General features: G+C 42.9%; 1 protein-coding gene across 10 annotated transcripts in view; it reads left to right on the top strand.

The window, feature by feature from the left end:
- The window catches only part of ppp1r9a (protein phosphatase 1, regulatory subunit 9A), a 47,881-nt gene that overhangs the window by 3,170 nt on the left and 25,106 nt on the right, over positions 1–19,605 (top strand). For 4 of the 10 annotated variants that reach the window (XM_058619758.1, XM_058619754.1, XM_058619749.1 and 1 more), the window contains exons 1-4: positions 3,606–4,089; positions 5,279–6,757; positions 18,569–18,701; positions 19,290–19,410. In XM_058619758.1, coding sequence (XP_058475741.1) covers positions 5,387–6,757; positions 18,569–18,701; positions 19,290–19,410 — 1,625 coding nt within the window. In that variant the 5' untranslated portion in view covers positions 3,606–4,089; positions 5,279–5,386. Of the gene's footprint in view, positions 1–3,604; positions 4,090–5,278; positions 6,758–18,568; positions 18,702–19,289; positions 19,411–19,605 lie in introns of those variants that run through there. The other 6 variants (XM_058619759.1, XM_058619753.1, XM_058619756.1 and 3 more) reach the window with 3 other exon arrangements.

Here is a 19,605-nt window from a genome sequence, read left to right as displayed (position 1 = left end):
CTCAGAGAACACCTCTGCTTCCTATGGCTCTTGTTTGATAAAGCTGTCGTTTGAATTTATTCTGAATTTATTCTTTTTCCTGGTGATACACACACACTCTACCGTTGGTCCTCTGTGCTCTGCAGTGCATGGCTGTTCTGTTCTCTCAACCTCCCTCGTCTTTATCCCCTTAAGATTATTTTTAGGTTGCTTAGCAACATCTTCATCCAGATAGTATTTGGACTGGGTATGACTGCATCACAACATTTTCCATACGTCTATAAATGGATTACAAGGCACAGTAATTAAGGCTAGGGGACAAAAAAAAACAGTATTTACCTGTTGTCCCGTGGGGAAGATTATGGCCAAATGTGTCTAATTTTACACTGATTATGTTTCAGTGCAGTTTGCAGATTGTTCCTGGGTTTTTGTGTGAATTGAGATGTTCACATTAATGAAAATTAAACTTGTGAGGGAACTGTGGATTATGTACTGTGTCAAATGACTCATAATTCCACATAATTAGTTTTTTCATATAACATTTCAATTAATCTCAAACCATAGAGAAAAAGAAGTAACTTTTAGTCCGTTCAACATGGACTTAAATAGTTAAATACTAATGCTATAATGACCATTCAGTGTCATTATTTCTCAATCCCATCATTTTACTGGAACACATCCAGAAAATACATACATAACACATGTGCAGTTTTAAAACAACATATTTTTCTGAAAAAAAAAAACAACCAATCAGCTTCTACAGTTTAAAGTGTCACGTATTTAGTGTGACCCCTTACACTTAGGGTTCAACTTTTAAAACTGTCACCGGTAAAACCAGTTTGTGTTGAGAAGTGTCTGCTGGGAAAAAAGGTCTGTTACAACAGGTTCATTCAAGACATGCTTGGGCAAGTGTTGTCCGTTAAACTGCCAGTTAAACAACTTTCCGTCACATCATTTCAGTCCAAATATCAATGATCACATAATTTGAGAGATACATTTCAAATTGATTATGATGGCAATTTGATTAAACCTTTATTTTCTTTAAAATAGCCTGTTGTATTCCAGCATGCATGCTGCTGGTGCTTACCAAATACAAATATCTCCAAGTTGTCAGACTTGGTCGTCTTCAGCACTCATTGAAATGGCACTTACAACCATGCCACGTTCAAAGTCACTTAAATCACCTTTCTTTTTTGCGTTCTGAAGCTCTGCTTGAACGTCAGCAGGTCAACTCGACCATGGCTACATGTCTAAATGGATACGGAGTTGCTGCCATGTAATTGGCTGATTAGATGTCTGTGTTAGCAGATAAAGTGGCTAACTGTGTACCTAATAAAGTGGCAAGCGAGTGTAATGGGACGGATTAAAGGGTCCAGTGTGTAAGAATCTGTGCCATCTAACAGTGAGACTGCAAACTGCACCAAACAGAGGACTCCTCTGATCCTCCCTCCCTTTCCTATGCATGAATGAATGAAATACGGTACTCAAGGCCCATGGAGAACACACTTTAAAAGCAGCATATGGAGACAGTGGGTGATCATTATAAACCGTTCAACAGTCCAACAGCCTCAGGAAAGAATCTGACCTCAACTGTGAGGTTCTGCCTTGATGCTGCTCAGAGGTACAGAGGGGCAAACAGTCCTTGTCAAGGGCGGATGGGGTCCTTCATGATCCCAAAGGCCCTGCAGCTGCAGATGTAAATGTCACTGATGGATGGGAAGTTACATCCAGTGATCTTTCGTGCAGCTCTGACGACCTGCCGCAGTGCCTTTCTGTCCGGTGAAGTGCAGCTGCCGTACCACACTGCACAGCTGAACGCTCAAGAGCGCTCTCCACCGCACAGCTAGAAGGAGATGAGGGTAGAGAGGCCAAGTCCAGCAGCCTTGAGTTCCCTAAGAACGTAGAGGCGTTGGTGGACCTTCTTTACAAAGCTGGCTGTTGTTGGTAGACCAGGTGAGGCTGTCAAATATGTATCCCAGCTAACAATATCTGGTTCCCAGAACATTCTGGGAATATTACCTTTTAGTTGCAGGAACGTTCCCTGAAGGTTTGCTCTTTAGGTAGTCGTATGGTTGTCATGGAAAGATTTCCTAACATTCTCTTAATGTTCGCTTTTGATTGCACATTGACTTTGATTCACTGTTGTCCATGTGTTATGAATGTCTACTGTGCTAATATGATTCCCTGTTTTAATAAGTCCTTACCGTGTTACTGTGACTCCTGTTTTTAACTGTGTTCCATGTTTTATGTGTGTCCTTATTGCCTCTGGCCCGGGTCGTCATTGAAAATGAGAACTGTTTCTCAATTGACCTACCTGTTAAATTAAAGGTGAAATAAAAATTAAATAAACATTCGGTTCCCAGGACATTCCCCCTAATGTTATTTAGTTCACAACCTTCATTCAACCTTTGTAGAATGTTCACTTTTGGTTCTCCTTAAGTACCTGGCAAAATGAGTACCTGGGTCTATATACCCACATCCATGTACATATACAACACACATGTGTTGTACATATATATATTTTTAAATGTACTTATTTTTTGTTTTGTTTTTAGTGATTGGAGTTATAATCATTTATCTCTTCAAGACTTTGACTTTGTGCTATGGTGAACTTGACAGGGTCACTTCATCATGTCACGATTACTGGCTTCTAAGTAGTTATTGTATCGGATACTAATAGGATGTGACATTTAAATACGGTTACCTGATTTGTTTTGTTTTGTTTTTAATAGAGGATGTGCACACAGTTTCAGCTGTAAGCTAAACTATGCAACTGCACTGTGATGGAACACCATTAGTGTAGTCAGATCATCCATTTGGATTGTATATTATTATTATGTTTGGTATTTTATTTTAACCCTTTAACACAGGGTATATTGCAGACGACACGTTTGCGAAAGCGTGCTTCGCATTTCTGCAATTACGTGACGGTTTGTGCTATCGGTAAAATTCCAACGGCTCCTGGAAGGTGAGAAGTTGCACGTCAAAGCCAACATGTGGTTATTACGGTAATTTTACTCTTGCTGTTTCAGGAAGCCAGAGAGGAGAGTTGGAAAAACATAGTTTTTGGCCATTGAGACAAAGACTCAAACAAATGTTATTTTAAATATGTTGTATACTCAAATTTCAAATTGAACACGTGCAATTTGGTGTTCCTGTACAACTACAGTGTTTTTATCTAAATAAAACTTGGGGAAAACTGTTAATACACTATTTTATCATGCAGTAAATTGTAAATAACTGCCGGATATTGAAAGTTATTCTGGAAAAATGGGCAAAAGCACTTAGTTACAGGACATTGTGTAACCGTTTCATGGTTAAAATCCATTAAAAAAAAAAGGCTTAGGTGTTAAAGGGTTAAAATACATTTAGATGTATTTCTGCCCATGACTGTATATGTGTTGCACACTGGAGCTTTAAATATTGTTTATCTTGCTTTTAATGATCAAATATGGTTAGGCTTATGATGGGGCTCTGATTAGGATTAGGGTTAGGCTGCTGATCTTCACACCACACTTTTGATCAAATCCCAAATCTGCATCCATCAGAGCCAGGTTTGCCCTTTGACCCTCCACCACACCCATGACCAGTGGGCAGACAGTGAAGTTACCGTCACAGCAGTGTGCTGGTATTTCTGCCAGGTTGCAGCTCGCATCGAAACCCCCTCCGCGCGGCACATAATCGGACCAAACCATTGCCGCAGTTTGAGGTTTTAACACCTGTCACATGAGCGTCGAGTTGCGTAAACCGGCGGCTCCCACTGCAGCCGAGCGCGTTCACACCGCTCCACCGCAGACCAGACACCAGACGCGGTCGTGTTGAGGAGCTGCCACGGAGCAGCGTCCGGAGAGAGGAGCTGCTCAATTACACCGACTCCCCTATTGTGCGTCCGGGCTGCAGCATCAGTCACTGCCTGCAATGGCGATGCTGTAGCGATAGTAGTGAGTCCAAACGTTCCCTGAAGTGGCGATTCCCGTCCCGGACTACATTTACGAGCGTGCGTGTGTGCGCGGGGAAGCGATGTTATCGTCGGAAAGGCTTTGCAGTGAGAGCGTCGTTATTCACCCCTGGATTACTGTTTGTTTTTATCGCGAAGACGGAGCCATGAATGTAAGTGTGACTCTTTTGTTTTTGAAGCAACATCGCTGTGGCTGCTGGTGGTGAACACTTTAAGTCCGCCTGTTAATCACAGAGAAAGCGTTTGTTTTGGTTGTTGTTTTTTGAAATATACATTTTTCACAGTTTCTATCGTCACGTAGGTGCATGCATGCATGAATGAATGTGTGTCATGATAAAGCTGTGAGCGCATGTTGTGTGCGGCGCGGCTGATGTGCAGCTCTGCCTGTTTATGTCTGATTCCACTGACACAATTTGACATGAAGTACATTTAAGCCTCAAATCCACTCTCCTTAACTTTGTTTTCCTCTGTGAAGTGTCCTGCTTCCAACGGGATTGTGTTCTATCAAATGTATTATTTGGTAGAACACAAGGGTGTTATCCTGTACCATGGCGAGCCCAGCGTGGTGAATAATGAATAATGAGGCAGGACATTTAAGGTTCCAACCACTGCTACTGCTGACGCCTCTCCTGTATCTGTCCTGTATCACAACTTCATGGATTTTCTGTGTCCCACATGACTGTTTCCTGTTGTTTTCATGTATCATCTTCCTATTTCTGACCGTGCCACACATTAATGCATGTAGTGTATGCATGTAACATTAAACCACTACTGTGTGAGCCCTAACACTGTCTTATTATTGCAATGGTGGGCAGATGGGCTCGATGTTTAAACCACAGGTCTTTCGCTTCATGAAATGTTGCATCTTAACGCTACGCCTGACAACATTTTCGCTGTGTGCGGCGGAGGTTAAAGCTGCCATGCGTTGCTCTGCTTCAGTGCTGGCATTTAAAAGTGTCACCGTGTCGGTGGCAGTTGATAAAGCTGCAGGATGTGGCAGTGCACAGAAGAAAGAAGAAAACAGGATTTCCTACAGCGTAGCATGAGCCTAAACACAGAGATTGCCTCTTTGAAATGAAGAGTGCACTAAGCATTGGTTTACGAGGGTAAACACTGCAGCGATGCTTCACCGACAGCATCAACAGCGCAGCATTCTCCATAATGTGTACTTAAGTACTTTTATGTCACATATGAGCATTTGTAATTAATTTGGGCCCAGTGTTTCTGCTTTTGTTGATAAAATATTGTTTTTATATAGTGAATAATGTGTACATTATTCATGTAACACACACAGTAATGAAATGCTTTTATCTCAACACTGTATTTTCTGTTTTCTCACAGGTCAGATTGTAGACAGCGCTGTGGTAGGCCAAACTAAACTCCTCACTCCTTATGTTCTAATGAGGCCACGGCAATGCTGACATCTCCTCTGAACCCAAAGACACCATCATGCTAAAGACCGAGGCGTCGGGGGAGAGGACCAGCCTCAGGAGTGCCTCCCCCCACCGCAATGCCTACCGAGCGGAGTTCCAGGCACTCAAGAGGGCCTTTGACCAGCCTCGGATTGATGGAAACTCAAAACCCAAAGATGTGGAAAGGGTCAAACAACCAAGAGGTCGCCAGTATGGCTCCCATGTCAGCCGCATCAAGGACATGTTCATGCAGATGGGCTCAGAGACTATAGCAGCTAAGACAAAGTGTCAAGATGATTCTTCACCACAGAAGATGGTCAAGCCCACCAACTTCATCAACAAGGCCGATGGATCCGTGATAAAACTCCAGCATTCCTCATCAGCTGAAAGGATCGGAGCTTTGGGAGCAAAGTTCTCTGAAACGAGGAAGCTGTTTGAGCAGCAGTCCCGTGACCAGTCCCAGTCACCAGTCTCTCACTATGGACGTGATAAAAGAGGCTCCCATGAGCACCTTGATGACTGGCGAGGTGCAAGGTCCAATCGAGGCAGCACAGACTCCCTGGACTCGCTTTGCTCCAGAACCGAGGCATCCTCACCGACTGTCAGTCAACTCAGTGCTGTTTTTGAAAATGTCGACCACCACAATCAGGGTGCGCCCTGCAGAGGAATCAGCAGACGAGCCCTCTACTCGCCAGACGGATTCAACCGTCAAGGGGGGGATCTCAGTGAGGATGATTCACGACAGTCTCCAGTTCGTGGAAATTACCGGGGCAGGACAGGGGGAAAGTTACCCTCATCCATGTCCTCTGAGGACCTCTTGACTCCCAGTCTTGAAGCAGAGACAGAGGAGTTGAAACAAGCTCCACAAGATGAGGATGCCCAAGACAAAGCAGACAAGGCCGGAGATAGACTGCGGCTTTCTGGGGCCACCACTGATGTAAGCCAGGTGAATGGTTCTTGTAAGGAAGATGAGGAACTTTCGGAGGATCCTGGGCTGTCCAAAGCTTCAAAACCTTCAAAACCTTCAGATGATGCTGTGATTACCAACAAAACCTTGAGTGATGCCACTCCAGAGCCCCTGCCAACCACAAACACACCAGCTGAAAGCCAGCAGGCTGGAGATGGTTCTCGAGATGAAAAGCCTTCTGAATCGCCCAACGACCAGGTGGAAGAACCTATTGAGGAATATACTGGGAGTGAGCGTGTGGTTTTTAATGCAGATGGAGATGCTTGTTACCAGGGTTGGGGTGAGAGCTGTACAGATCCTGATGATGACCTCTATGGAGACGATGAAGATATTGACTATGACCCAGGCTCTGATCTGACCGAGCTTCCTGGTCTCCCAGAGGAAAATAAAGAGGACGTCCCTCCAAAGAGGAAGATCGGCTTCAGCACTGCCCCCATTACGGTGAGTACAAAACTGTTGTGGAAGCCTAAATTGTGTAAACACACTGAACACAACTCAACATAAAATCCCTGGTGCAGCTCTTGTAAGAAAGTAGGTTAAAACAACAGAGAGCTAATATTGTATTCAGGGCTTTTCCTTTTATTGGCTCATATTTATAGCTTTGCTTTTTTCAAATACATGTTTGTGAGGATAGGTCATCGTGATAAAATCTTACATCAGTAATCTGGCGATGCCTTTATGATGGTTTTCATTCAACGTGTCCTTAATTTTCAGTGTGCTCTGCTTTATGGGAGACGTCAGTTGTGCACTGTAGCTCTTGCTCTCCGGTGGCAGTAGTTGTAGCTGTTTTGTGATGCAGAGACTGAGGGTCAGAGCATTGCCCTCTGGGAAATAACTCTGTGCAAAACAACTGTGCATGTGTTAGTCATGCTGGTTCTGCACCCACACCATTTGTTTTTCAATAACCCTTATGGCATCTCTTTGATCAGGAAGCAGTTTATTGAACTATTTCATGACCATGCTCTGTACAGGGCAGACTCTATAGGGATTATACTGTTTGACATACAGAACAGTAGACTGGGACCATATGGTAAATCAAGATCTTTCAGTGATACACAGCTCATTCATTTTACAATCCATCCTCTTGAATAAAAGTAGAAAGCTTTATTTGTCATTGTATAGAATGTGCATTAAAAGGAAAAATGTGTTATAAAAACATTTGAATGAAGTATCTAAAAGAGGAGGAGGGTCGTATTTACGCCACAATAATAACCTGTTTCTAAAGAACTCCATTCCCTAGTTAATAATAGAAATAGTTTTACCATTATCTGTGTTCCATCGAATGCCCTTGAGTAGATTTGTATTATTTTGTGTGCTGAGTTGAATACAAAGCAGCCACTGTTGTTTATGGACTGGGAAAATGGATTATGGGTAATATTTTTTTCAGCCGTTATCCTTAAGCATTTAGAATCCATAAGCTTAATGTGTGTCGTGGCAAATAACACTCATCCATTCTTCTATTGTGATATTTAGCTTATGGACACAATCTGTGTGTGTGTGTGTGTGTGTGATCAGCGTACCGTTAGTGATTTAGGAACTTCAGTGTATGTGTGACAGATTTGGAGGAAACACAAACATTCCTCAGTTTGAGGATCAATCCTATTAACGTGATGTAACGAACCAGAACAATTAGCCCAGTTATTTCTGACCAAAAAAAAAAAAAGGAAAAGGTAACTTTGGCTCACTAATTGCCCTGCAGTGTGTGTCCTCACAGGACTGACCTCACGTGCACACCGTTCTCTTTTTTTTTAAAGTTACTGAACAGGCCTTAATACATCTTTTTGCTCATACTTTTAACAGTGTGGTTACAAAGTATCTACAATCTTACCATGTTATTTTGGATCATTTGAAAGCTTGCTTTTTATTTAGATCAAATGAGGACGACATAACATACACTTTGAGCTTCTTTTTTCATGGAAAAGGGCTGGCGCTCGTTGGTCATATGGAATATTTAACAGTGACAATTAGACATGCACTCCTCCCACTTTGTCATACGCCGTCCCTCCTGTTGGTGCACGGGGAACAAACAGCGTTCTGTCTTTTGTTCGTCTGTTTTTGTGAAGGAGACAAAGCTATTTTTCTCAGTCCTCGGGCCCCGCACGAGTCCAGCCTGATCCCTGTGGGAGGAGACTCCAGAGAAGGCTTTGAAAGGAACCTCTGCCATCATAATCTCTTGGTGTGATATTTCTTACTCCTGCATCTTAAAGTGGATAAATAATTTTCAACATCCAGGCTTTGAAAGCTTATTTAATTTAGAGATAATCATGGACGCCTCTGGGAGAAGATAAAATACATTCACACAGACTTCATCTTGAAAAGAAAGCAGCTCCAGAAACTTGAAGAAAGAGGAATTTAAGTTTAGAAATATGTTTTCTAGAATGAACAAGTCTCAACAACTATTGGATAGACTTTAGGGATTTATCTTACTGACTGTTGATCGTGTGGCTTCATAGGTTGATACTTTACTTTAAGTGAAGTGTCTGTACAGCTGCTGTTAGCTGGATCCCTAAATCCAAATCTGTTCAGTGACATCTGGTGATTTGCCTCTAGCACGAGCAGCGCGTCAGACGTTTTGACATATTCTGTTAAACGCTTCATCGTCTTGTATGTGGATTGGCACAAAAATCCGCGCAAAACATCCATTTGTGATACCGTGACGTTTGCGCTTGTGTTTCTGAATGAAATGGCGCAACAGCTAGTGGATAGCTTATGATGGAATCCAGTCTCAGATCATTTATATTTTATGATAGTATTGATGATCTTAGAGCCTTTCCTTCACATTGTCCAGTTATTTCATTTTTAAACAAGTATTTCTAAACTAATTACTTTAGGGATGCACAATATAATCGACACCTGTATCGGCAGATATTGGCTTTAAAATGTGTTCTCGGCAAACACACCAAGATCTGCCAATAGGCTGCGACCTATTTATATCTAATAAAATGTTCTATAATGAAGAACATTTATATCTACATCTGTTGTGACTTGAGCATAAAAATATGATGTTAATTTCACCACAGAAGAGACTTAATTAAATATGTACAGTATATCGGTATCGGTATCGTTTATCGGCCCAAACACTTCCTGATATATCGGCAAAAAGTCCAATATCGTGCATCCCTGTCAATTATGCCGCTACAACCACGTTAGCATTTGCCTCAAAGCACTCTTTTGTCATAGCGATGCACAAGCGTAGCTTTTTTTTTTTGGTATTTATTATTGATTATTACTTCCACATCCTTTCACACCACTGTAACTGACCTGCGTATAATATGAGACTGCATGGTGTGAGCCACCAAAGGCAAGTGGCTTTCCTTCCTGGAGGCACTGACCTACAGAACAATATCACGTCAAATGTTCATTCAAGCAACTGGCTTTATCTTTGACATTAGTAGTACTAGTTTGGGTTGTTCGGTCTGTAGCATTTGGATCTGAAGTGTAGTTAAGATGCACTGCTGTCAATGCACATTCCGTGCAGGTGATATTGACAAAGAGAAAAGGATGTTTATTGTTTGTTTTTGAAATGTGTCTTGTCATCTTAAATACCCAAAGCTCCCTCACTAGTTGGCTTCATTACATTTATTGTTGCTGCCCACGGAGCAACTGTGTTTCCATCGGCCGGAGTCCTGTGATATCCTAATGGGTTTAAGCAGATGCGATGAGTGGAGGACCGGTTAAACGGCCAGTGAAGTGGCTCTGTAATCAGCAGCCCACTCTGCATGATGTCTGTTCCTGGATCAAAGTGACTGACGTTCTGTTCATTAGAATGTGCCGTCGCTCTGTTCGTGGAATGCTGAGCAAGCGCGGCTCTGACCGCAGAGGCATGATCAATAAGATAGAGGTGTCGGACCGTGTTACTGTGTCAGATTTTGTCAAAATGTTAGACTTTCTATGTCGGCACCATAGAAAGTGTGTTTTCTTAAAGTCGGGAGATTCAGCTCTAAAATTTGTCTATCACACGCTTTCTGTACACTGGTTTGCATCTTCGGCGGCAGTACATCAAACTAGTACAGGGACTAATCTTGTACTTTACTGGAGCGTGAAGGAACATAAAGATAAAGTCGCTGATGCCTGCAAACTTTCATTATCCCAGTGCTGTTCCTCAGACTTGCCAGGCATTAAGCAATGGTTATTTCTCTTGAAGCTTTGGGAGCTCATTAGACTGCCCTTAATACAGGATATGGCACCAGAGACGCGCGGCCTTTGATCAGGGTGTAACTGTACATGACTCCACATCAACAGCAAATATCGGTGTGATTCCGCCTTCCTTATCTGGAGTATGAAATATTAGTCTTGTGCTTCACTACCTGTGAAAGTAGATGGCCTCAAGCCAGGAACCTTCTGACTGCATTTCCTGATAAAAGTGATTACTTAACTTTCGGGCAGCCTGTCTCTCTCTGGATGATGACATACTGTATGAGCAACCGCATTTGGAACCACCACGAGCATAGGTTTTGAAAGTGTAATTTGTAAGTAGGTCTGTAACATCATTGCTGCAGCTTAACCTCCTTAGACAAGTGTTGCAGTGAATGGCCCTTCACATAAGTCCTCTCCTATCCAAACAGTGTCAGTGGGTGAGTTGGTCCACAAATCATTTACACGTCCATAAATGGTTTGCTTTAACTTTCTGGAGTCAGCTGCTATGTTGTCCAGTGTTTAAGTATTTCTCTCTATGTCCTATATTGTGGTGGTCTCCCTCTGAGAGCTGGGCCAGGCCGCCTGTAAACCTCCCAGGTATGAAAACTGTGGTTTTCTTTCAACGACAGGAAACAGGGTTTGGTAGACGTTTCAAAATGTGAGTGTATTTCAGTTATGTCTTTATATATTATAATGAGTCACTGTTGTAAAGACACAGCAGTAGTGAAATTGTGGTAAAGATATGGTTCCTGACCTCAGACCCAATGTTGTGTTGTTTCATAACGAGAAACTGTACGTGAAAAACATGATAGATAATTGGTGAATGCTGTTCTCTGCAATGTTTTGGATACAGAATAATGTGACATAAATCAATCAAAACTGCATCCCGGTGGCCAAGAGAGTAACATATTGATTGCAGGACTTGTAGAGGATAATATCACTGTATAGTGTAATTTATCTGTTGCCATTCTAAAGACCCATTTAGGCCAAAATATAAGTGTCACATAATATGACGTGTCTATGGCATCTGTGCGCGGCTTAGTCACTCCATTATTAATGCGGTGGTGTTTTTGTTTGCTTGCGCCGATGCCATCAGATCCTCCCTGGGGGATGCATCTTTAATGATCCGGGGAAGGTGAGACGTGACACGTGGTATTTATTGGTACAGTCGGACTGTTTGATGAATCATCAGCCGGCCCCCATCTAGCACACTTTGGACCTCTGCTGATGATATCATCAGTGTGCTGCCAATTCTTGTGTTTTGTGACACAGTGTTATCAGTGGGGAAGGTTGAAGTTTGACGACTGCACTGTCCCCAGCAATTATACTGATTCATTGTTGTGTCTAAGAATAGTGATCCGTGGCATATTGGCCACAGTGTAATAAACAGGGTGTTTGTTATTCTGGGCAGAAATACTGTACGGTCCCACACTCTGCCTCGTCATTGTTGCAGCCTAATGAATTGCGTAGCATAGCAAATGGCCGATAGAGCATCGGCCCTGGAACAAGCGTTGTGTTGTTGTGTTGAACCCAGCCTCCCACTCACTGTATATAACCAAGGTACAGCACAAAGCACTAAAGCGGGGCATTGTCTGCAGTCATTCACTTGCAGTTGTTTACTACTCTCTGGGCCCCTCTTTGAAGCCTCCACACACACTCGCTTTCTGTGTAGTTGGCCAGTGGCTTGATTTGTTAAAGGTCTACTGTGTTAGAAATAGTGACAAACGGAGGAGACTTCAAATCCCCTTCTCCTTTTCACCGTTGTATCGGGGAACTACAGTGGCCTTCTGCATACCAGAAGGGGTGTCGTTCTTCTTTGTGTGTGTACAGTAGCATCCTTCTGGCACGGCAGTACAAGACGGTGGTCTTCATAAAGCAAGGCCCTTACCCAGAATGCCTTACAAGCCACGTATTACTCATGACTCATCCAGTGACGACACTCTGTAGGTTGGTTGTCTTTTAACCAAAGGAGGAAAATGCATATGCTGCTTTTTACTATCAAGGCCTTGTTAGGTAAACTACCGATGCATGTATATTTCTAGCCTATTTCTATCATCGCATCAGCAACTACAGCACCCCAGGTCTACCACTCGACCTTTTTCTTTTTCAAATGTTCCCAGAATTAACTCAGAATTTGGTAAAACTGTCTTCTTTAAACACATTCAAAGCCGGTTTATGGACCATCATGAAAGATGTTGTTGCTTTACATAACCTCCTTGAAGGGTTTGGATTAAGGATCTTGTTGGTATGGCCTGTATACTTCTGCACTCTTTTTTTTACTCTTTTTTTACTCTCTTTTAATTTCCTCCTTTTAACTTTTATATTCTCTCTCTCTCTCTATATATATATACACACACACACACATATATATATATATATATATATATATATATATATATATATTGTATCTCAATGGGACCTTCCTGTCTAAATAAAGGATAAATAAATAAAATAAAATAAAACTGTATAGTGGAAAAGCACAATTTCTGTCAATAAATCCTACAATCTACAAAAAAAGTCACAGCGGCCTTAAAAAATGCTGGAATCGATGTCATCAATTGGAGTAAAACAGAACTCTTATGGAACAGAGTATGTGTTGACTCTGTATGCAGAAGCTCCTTCTGGATTTAGTAAATTGCTGACTGAGGTCGTGGCTTCCCCCCCACACGTCTGAAGTCAAAGTCGACTTCCTCAGACGAGGGGCGATATGTTGCATGTCAAGATGACGGATTCGTCTTGAGCTGAGTGTTAAGTCCCATGTTGTTTGTCTCTGTCTTTTCTCACTCGGGCCGCGTTTCTTCCCATCCCTTTCGTCTTTGTATCTGTCAATCTCGCTATGTTCTTGGAAGACATGAATTCATTTCCATCATCAGCGAGTGCCTCTCCCCCCCCCCCACAGCATCCAAACACTCTCCTCAGCACCTTCCAGCTGTCCGGCCTGGTGTTATATGTGAGTGGGTGACTACAGGTACAAGTAATGGAATGGAAATGTGCAGAGCAGACAGAGTATCTCACTATGTGTGTGTGTGTGTGTGTGTGTGTACCAGGCTGTAGATAATCCACTGCCGGATTTGTTGGGCTCGTGCCATGGCGGTAGGAACATCTCTTCTGGGTTTTTCCAGTGTCCTCGTGCCCTGGGTTAGCATCCACTGTGTGGAAAGAGCAAACCAGGTGACAGCACCGCCACGGATCCATTTTAATACGCTCAGAGGCTGTTGGCCAGGCTCGGGGCTCCATGCTGTGAAATCTTAGGCTTGGACTCAAACAGGCCTGCAGCCTTGATTTGCCTCAGCTTTGTCGGTTTCTTTTTTCATTTTCTTTTCTTTATTTCTCTCTTATTGCCTGTTTCACTCTTCACTGGCCTCACTGTCCTCTGCCGCTCTAACCTCTGAGTCATACGAGTCATTCCGTTTCTCTCTCACTGAATATTGCCTCTTAGCCTCTGCTACCTGGAATCTTCCCTTCCAGTTACTCTGTTTTCTCATCATTTTAAAGCCCGCGTGTCCTCCCCGTGTCCTCGCTTCACTCCCTTTTCTTTGTTTTAGACTGCACGCTCCCTCTCTCCTTTTAATGTACCCTCCTCACCTTTACTTTTTTTCAAACCCTATAATAAACATGTTTGATAGAACCAGTGAGAGTGCGTTGTACGGACGTTGCGTACTTTAGTATACAACCGTAACTTGTACAAGACAAGTAGATTCTGTCTTCTCAGCCATGACTTCATCCACAGTTTTTTTTTTTGCGTTTCTCAGCACAAAACATCGTAAAAACATCGTCCACCTCCATGTCTGTTTACTTTCTGAAGTCGCGCTAAATCACACAGGTTTCTGTGAGATCCGGCGTCTTGACTCGATCGTCTAGTCTGTGCCTTCTCAGGATTTAAAAAACACGGGAAATCTGGTTACGGAGTCCGTCGTGTCTGTGGTCTCCCACGTTTTTTAAAATCAAGTCAGATTTGAAAATCCTCTAGAGTGGGGCAGGCATTAGCTGGCCCTTGGCTAATCCCTGCTACTCTGTTCCATCTTGTTAGACCAACAGCTCTTCAGACACACTGATGTAGTAACAGACAGCCAGACAGACATGTAATGGGAGAGATTAATCTTACCATGGATGGACACGATGGCCAAAAACAAACTATGGTTTTATTTATATATACACAAAGTTTGTTTGCACAGTGCATAAACATTATACTGAGATGTAGTGAGCTTTTTTTTATGTTGATATTGGACAGAATTAAGCAAAAAAGGGAACACTGTTGCTGCTTGACAGCTGGTATCTGACGACATGTGACGTCCGCAGAGCTTCCATTTGCGAAATGTCAACACTGTGCCGGCCAAAGCGCGAATCCCGAGGCTTCACAACAGGGGTTCGGATCCTGACGAGTGTGGATCACGACTGGATGCCACTCGATGTGGACATTTGCACCGGGAGGGGACACAGATTTCATGCGATAATTAAAGCAGTTACTGTCGGATTCAAAGACTTCGACGCGGCCGTTTCCCCGAGGAAGTAGTTATTGGGTTATATGGGTCAGCGCACATTGACGGACGTCATATTAGATTAGGTGAAGCTGTCAGGATTTATTCTGTCACTTGGGCGTGTCCCCACATGCCAGCACTGTTGGGTTGTATCTCTCACTGTGTCACTATCTCCTCTCTGAGAGTGAGAAAATGCTTCTAACGTAGTCAAACTGCACAGTGCACACCTCGTCATGCCTTTTTCTTTTAACATCTCTCTATAGTATAGGCAGCAGTGTCCTGCCGTATTCCTGAGGTCGCTCGCACACATTGTGCCGTCTCACATTCTCTCTCTCCCCGTGTCGGCTTTACTCTAATCCTTTTCCTGTTGCTTCAGGTCAAAAAGTGCATTTTTTATTTTTATTGCAAGAGAACAAGAAGATAGTGTGCGTCCTATCTCAGCTCAAAGTGAAGCTGGGAAGGAGAACAGTCGACTCACTTATCAGTATCAGCTCTTCTGTCTGTGTTTGGCATTTTTGAAAGTTTCTTTTGCCCCCGGTTGCCGTAATAGTTGCCAAATGAGTGCTTTCTGTTTAGTGGTGTGATCTATCTGCGTATTCTCACTTCCACACATTCACGCTCTTTCATTTACTGTTGTCCCTCTGTCGTTACATCCTCGTTTATCCTATTCATCTCCATCACTGTACCTCTTCTTCACTTGCTCTCTCTCTCTCTCTCTCAGATCCACTGTCATTTGTCCTCATCCCCCACTCATGACCTCCCTTTTTCTTTACTCCCTCTGGTGACTGGCTACATGCTAATGTGTTTGTAGATAGGACACAGTGACTGAGAGAGGCCATTAGTGAGGGAGCTGACTGCCAATATTAGCATCGCATCCAGGAAGTCCAGGACACTGTCAACGCTGGTGTTGGCATTTATTGGGCGTATGTGCACTGAAGATTATGATGTGTCATTAAAGCTCTGGTGTGTAACTCCTAATGCAATGCTGGCAGCACCTCTACATGACTTATGCCCAGGTGATTTCACACCCAGTTACTCATTATAATAAATGTTGTTCTGCAGCTTTTATCCCAATCAAGCTGCTTGATGTCATTTTTTTTTTCATTTTTTTTAGCAGTTGAATGTTCTTAAATGTTTTGTGGGCACCTCTTGTCATTTTTCAGCCATATTGAAGGGTTAAGGATGAGCTGATATGATACTCTGGTCAAAAGTCATTGAATCAGCGATGGGAAAAATCAATTGTGATCCAGACATTTCACATTTAATGCTTCACCAAGCTCAAACTGGAGAAATATGGGCTGTTTATTTTCCACAAACAGGTTAATTCGCACTGACTGTCTGTATCAGTAGATTCTCACACTCTTGAGAATCCACTGATCTCTGTCAGATAGGGGTGTGTCAAAATATTGATTTGGTGATATGTCGTCGTCCTTCCTTCGTGCAACACAATAATCGATACGCCAGAGCAGATATGGATAAGTCAGCAGTTCTTCAGGCGTCGCTACTTCATGTCAAATAAATGAGGGGAAACTTGGGCGGAAGTTAAGATAAGGGTGGAGGAAGCTGCGTTAAGAGATGCTCCATCCACGTTCAATACATAGACTTTATGCACTTTGTTCTCTATGTTGTGAATAAATAGAGAAATTCTACACTTTTAACTTTTCTTTACAGATATTGTGATGTATCGCTATATGATTGTCTTGCAATATATTAATGATCACAGAATCGTTGTATCGTGAGATTATATAGCTACCCTGTGATTTCCATTCCTATTGCCAGACGAGGTGTCACTTCCTTAGTATGCAGCACTGAAAAATGTCTCCTGGGGAAATTATTTAGTAATATTTGAGGAATTGTAGTTAAAGGAATACTTCAGCCTAGAATAGGGGTAGTATTTTTGCAAAGTTGTGCTTTCCAACATCAGTTTCCCCTGAGTGGAGAAATATCTTCATTCTTTTTTTTGGTACGTGCCCACCAGTGACACTTAACAAAGAAAAGAATAAAGATATTTCTCAACTGAGGGGAAACTGAGGATGGAAAGCACAACTTTTCAAAAATACTAACCCTAGTCTGGTAAGTAAGTATTTAAAGCTAAATGCAAATGCACAGTATTCCTTAAAGTTTTTGTTAAACTACAGCTTTGATATTGTGGAAACTTGGTGTGTGTTAATAATGATGTCTTTTCTTTTCTTTTTTTGACTATTCCCATAACATACAACATTGTTTACTTGTGTGCCCGTGTGTGCCCGCGTGTGCGTGAGCATTAATAATGCAGGGCTGTTGATCACTCTGAATGATTGATGACCGGCAGGTCATGGATAGAGCTCACGAACGCTTGTATCAGACAAAAGAATAAAATCACCCTATATCAGTGTGTGTTTAACCAGGTCACTCTGTTTTTCAACAGAGCACCAATATGCTGTCGTTTTTTTAATATTATGAGCCAAACCCTTATCATTTCCTGTAACACAGGATGAAGAATGTGTAGCCACAGGCACAAATACCGTGACAGACAGTCATTTTCCACGTGTCTCTCTTGCCCACACTGTCGTCATCCTTTTCCACCTGAACAGAAATATTAAATAACAGAAGCCAGTGTGGCTCATTATTTTCCCCCCTGACCTTACACAGCAGAGATCCGTCCATGCACATGCATACCATGAGACCAACAGACATCTGGCTTCAGGCTTTAATCAATAAGTGTGATGTGACATGACAGTATATCGATCCCTGCTGAGAGTATTACTTCCTCTCTCACTTAAACGGGTCAGAGAAGCGAGGCGTGACACTGCAGTCGGGCGGATGTGATCAAATCTGGGACTTCCGTGTAATATCTCTGTGTGTCTAATGTAGGTCTGTTTGCGGATCACTTTGAAATCCCTCCTTGTAGGAGGAGAAGACCACCGTTTCAAATGTCAACAAGCGTCTCGGGCTCTGTTAATGGCACCTGCCGTCAGTGTGGGTGTGCGGGTACGCAGACATCTGTCCCCTCAGCGCGCATCTACACTTACGTTGTCGCGCAGACAGCAACACGCACGTCTGTCCTACGCAGTGAAAGCTATAGAGTTCTGCAGATCATGACGCATGCTGGCTGGCTCCAGCTTATGCAGAGCAACACCGTCTCCTCCTCCACTTTGAGGCACTTGTCGGGAGAGAAGATGTGAAGTGACAGCTCACTCTTGCAGAGGAGCAGAGGTTCCTCTGAGGTCCCCAGAGAGAAGGGAGGGCATCTCTGTATCCTCATCACCGCATTGTGTTTGAATGACAGTTTGTTGTGGTGATTGTGATGAGTTGTCGTCGTCGTTGTGAGGGCCATGATTCATCCCAATGTCAATAATGCGTTGAAAGTAACAGCATTACCTGCACAGCTACCCCGTTGTTATCCTCAGTACATTAGTGGTAGTTGTGTTTAGTTTTAAGAATACTAAACAAAATCATCCGTTGTATTTATTTAAGCTTTAAATTTCCAAGAGCCAGAAGAAACCTGTTGCTGTGGAGACTGAAACTTGAGTCCTTCATCTTTTTTTTTTTTTTTTTTCCCTCCATCTCTGTGATATATGAACCAGTGGCTATATCGGATCCTGTGTGCATAATCTGTACCATTTCGTCTCTCGTTTTTTTTCCCTCCCCCCCTCAGGTGTTTAACACTTACTCCAATGAGGACTATGACCGACGTAATGATGAAGTGGATCCTGTGGCGTCCTCTGCAGAATACGAGCTGGAGAAGAGGGTGGAGAAACTGGAACTCTTCCCTGTGGAGCTGGAGAAAGGTGGGAAAGACAATCTCAGAATATTGTATCACTCCCACCAGTGATACCCAGAAGACACAATCACTCGCATATTGAATTTGACTTGGTTTCTTTTTTTCCTTCTGGATGTTTCATCCCAACTTAATTCTCTTCTTCATGAATTGTCCCCCCACACACACTATAAATCTCCTGTAGTCATATCAAAAAGTTACTTCAGCATGAGCTTTAAGATGGCGATATGGCATCATCTTCACTTGTCTTGTCCTTTTATGGATTTTCCGCGTTGAAGTCCAACGTTGCTGCGGCCCTAAAATAGCACGGCCATTCATTGCAGAGATTGCACCATCCTTCCCCTGTTATGTAAACCTGACAACTGGTGAATAATTACCGCAAAGATGGAGACGTTCGAATGCTACAATGGGAGGAAATTTCATCCATCCAGCACGTTTCCTTTCCATGAGACGACCAGCACATCTGTAGTAGATGTCGTGAAGTCATTATTTTGAATTCTGAGTGTATTTTTTACACATATTCCTGACACTTCTAAGATCATCGGTTAATCAGGAGGTGAAGACATGCTTGATTCCCTCTGTGCGTTTGTGTCCACAGATGACGACGGCCTGGGGATCAGTATCATAGGCATGGGCGTCGGTGCCGATGCGGGTCTGGAGAAACTGGGCATCTTCGTCAAGACCGTCATCGAGGGCGGAGCGGCCGAGAGAGATGCCAGGTGAGAGACGGCCGTCTCATTGGGAGACCTCAAGCTGTTATGAAACATACTTAAAAAAAAAAAGATGAGCGATGATATCTCTGCACACAAATCCAAAATACACACACACGCACACACACACACACACTCACAGGCACACTCTGTACCTGTCAGATTTAGCAGCAGGGGTTCAGATTAGATCCAGTGGGAGCGGCA

The sequence above is a fragment of the Solea solea genome, chromosome 20, assembly GCF_958295425.1.
Source record: "Solea solea chromosome 20, fSolSol10.1, whole genome shotgun sequence".
Lineage (NCBI taxonomy): Eukaryota > Metazoa > Chordata > Actinopteri > Pleuronectiformes > Soleidae > Solea > Solea solea.
The sequence above is the reverse complement of the archived record's forward strand: the minus strand, read 5'-3'. Positions and strand labels throughout refer to the sequence as shown.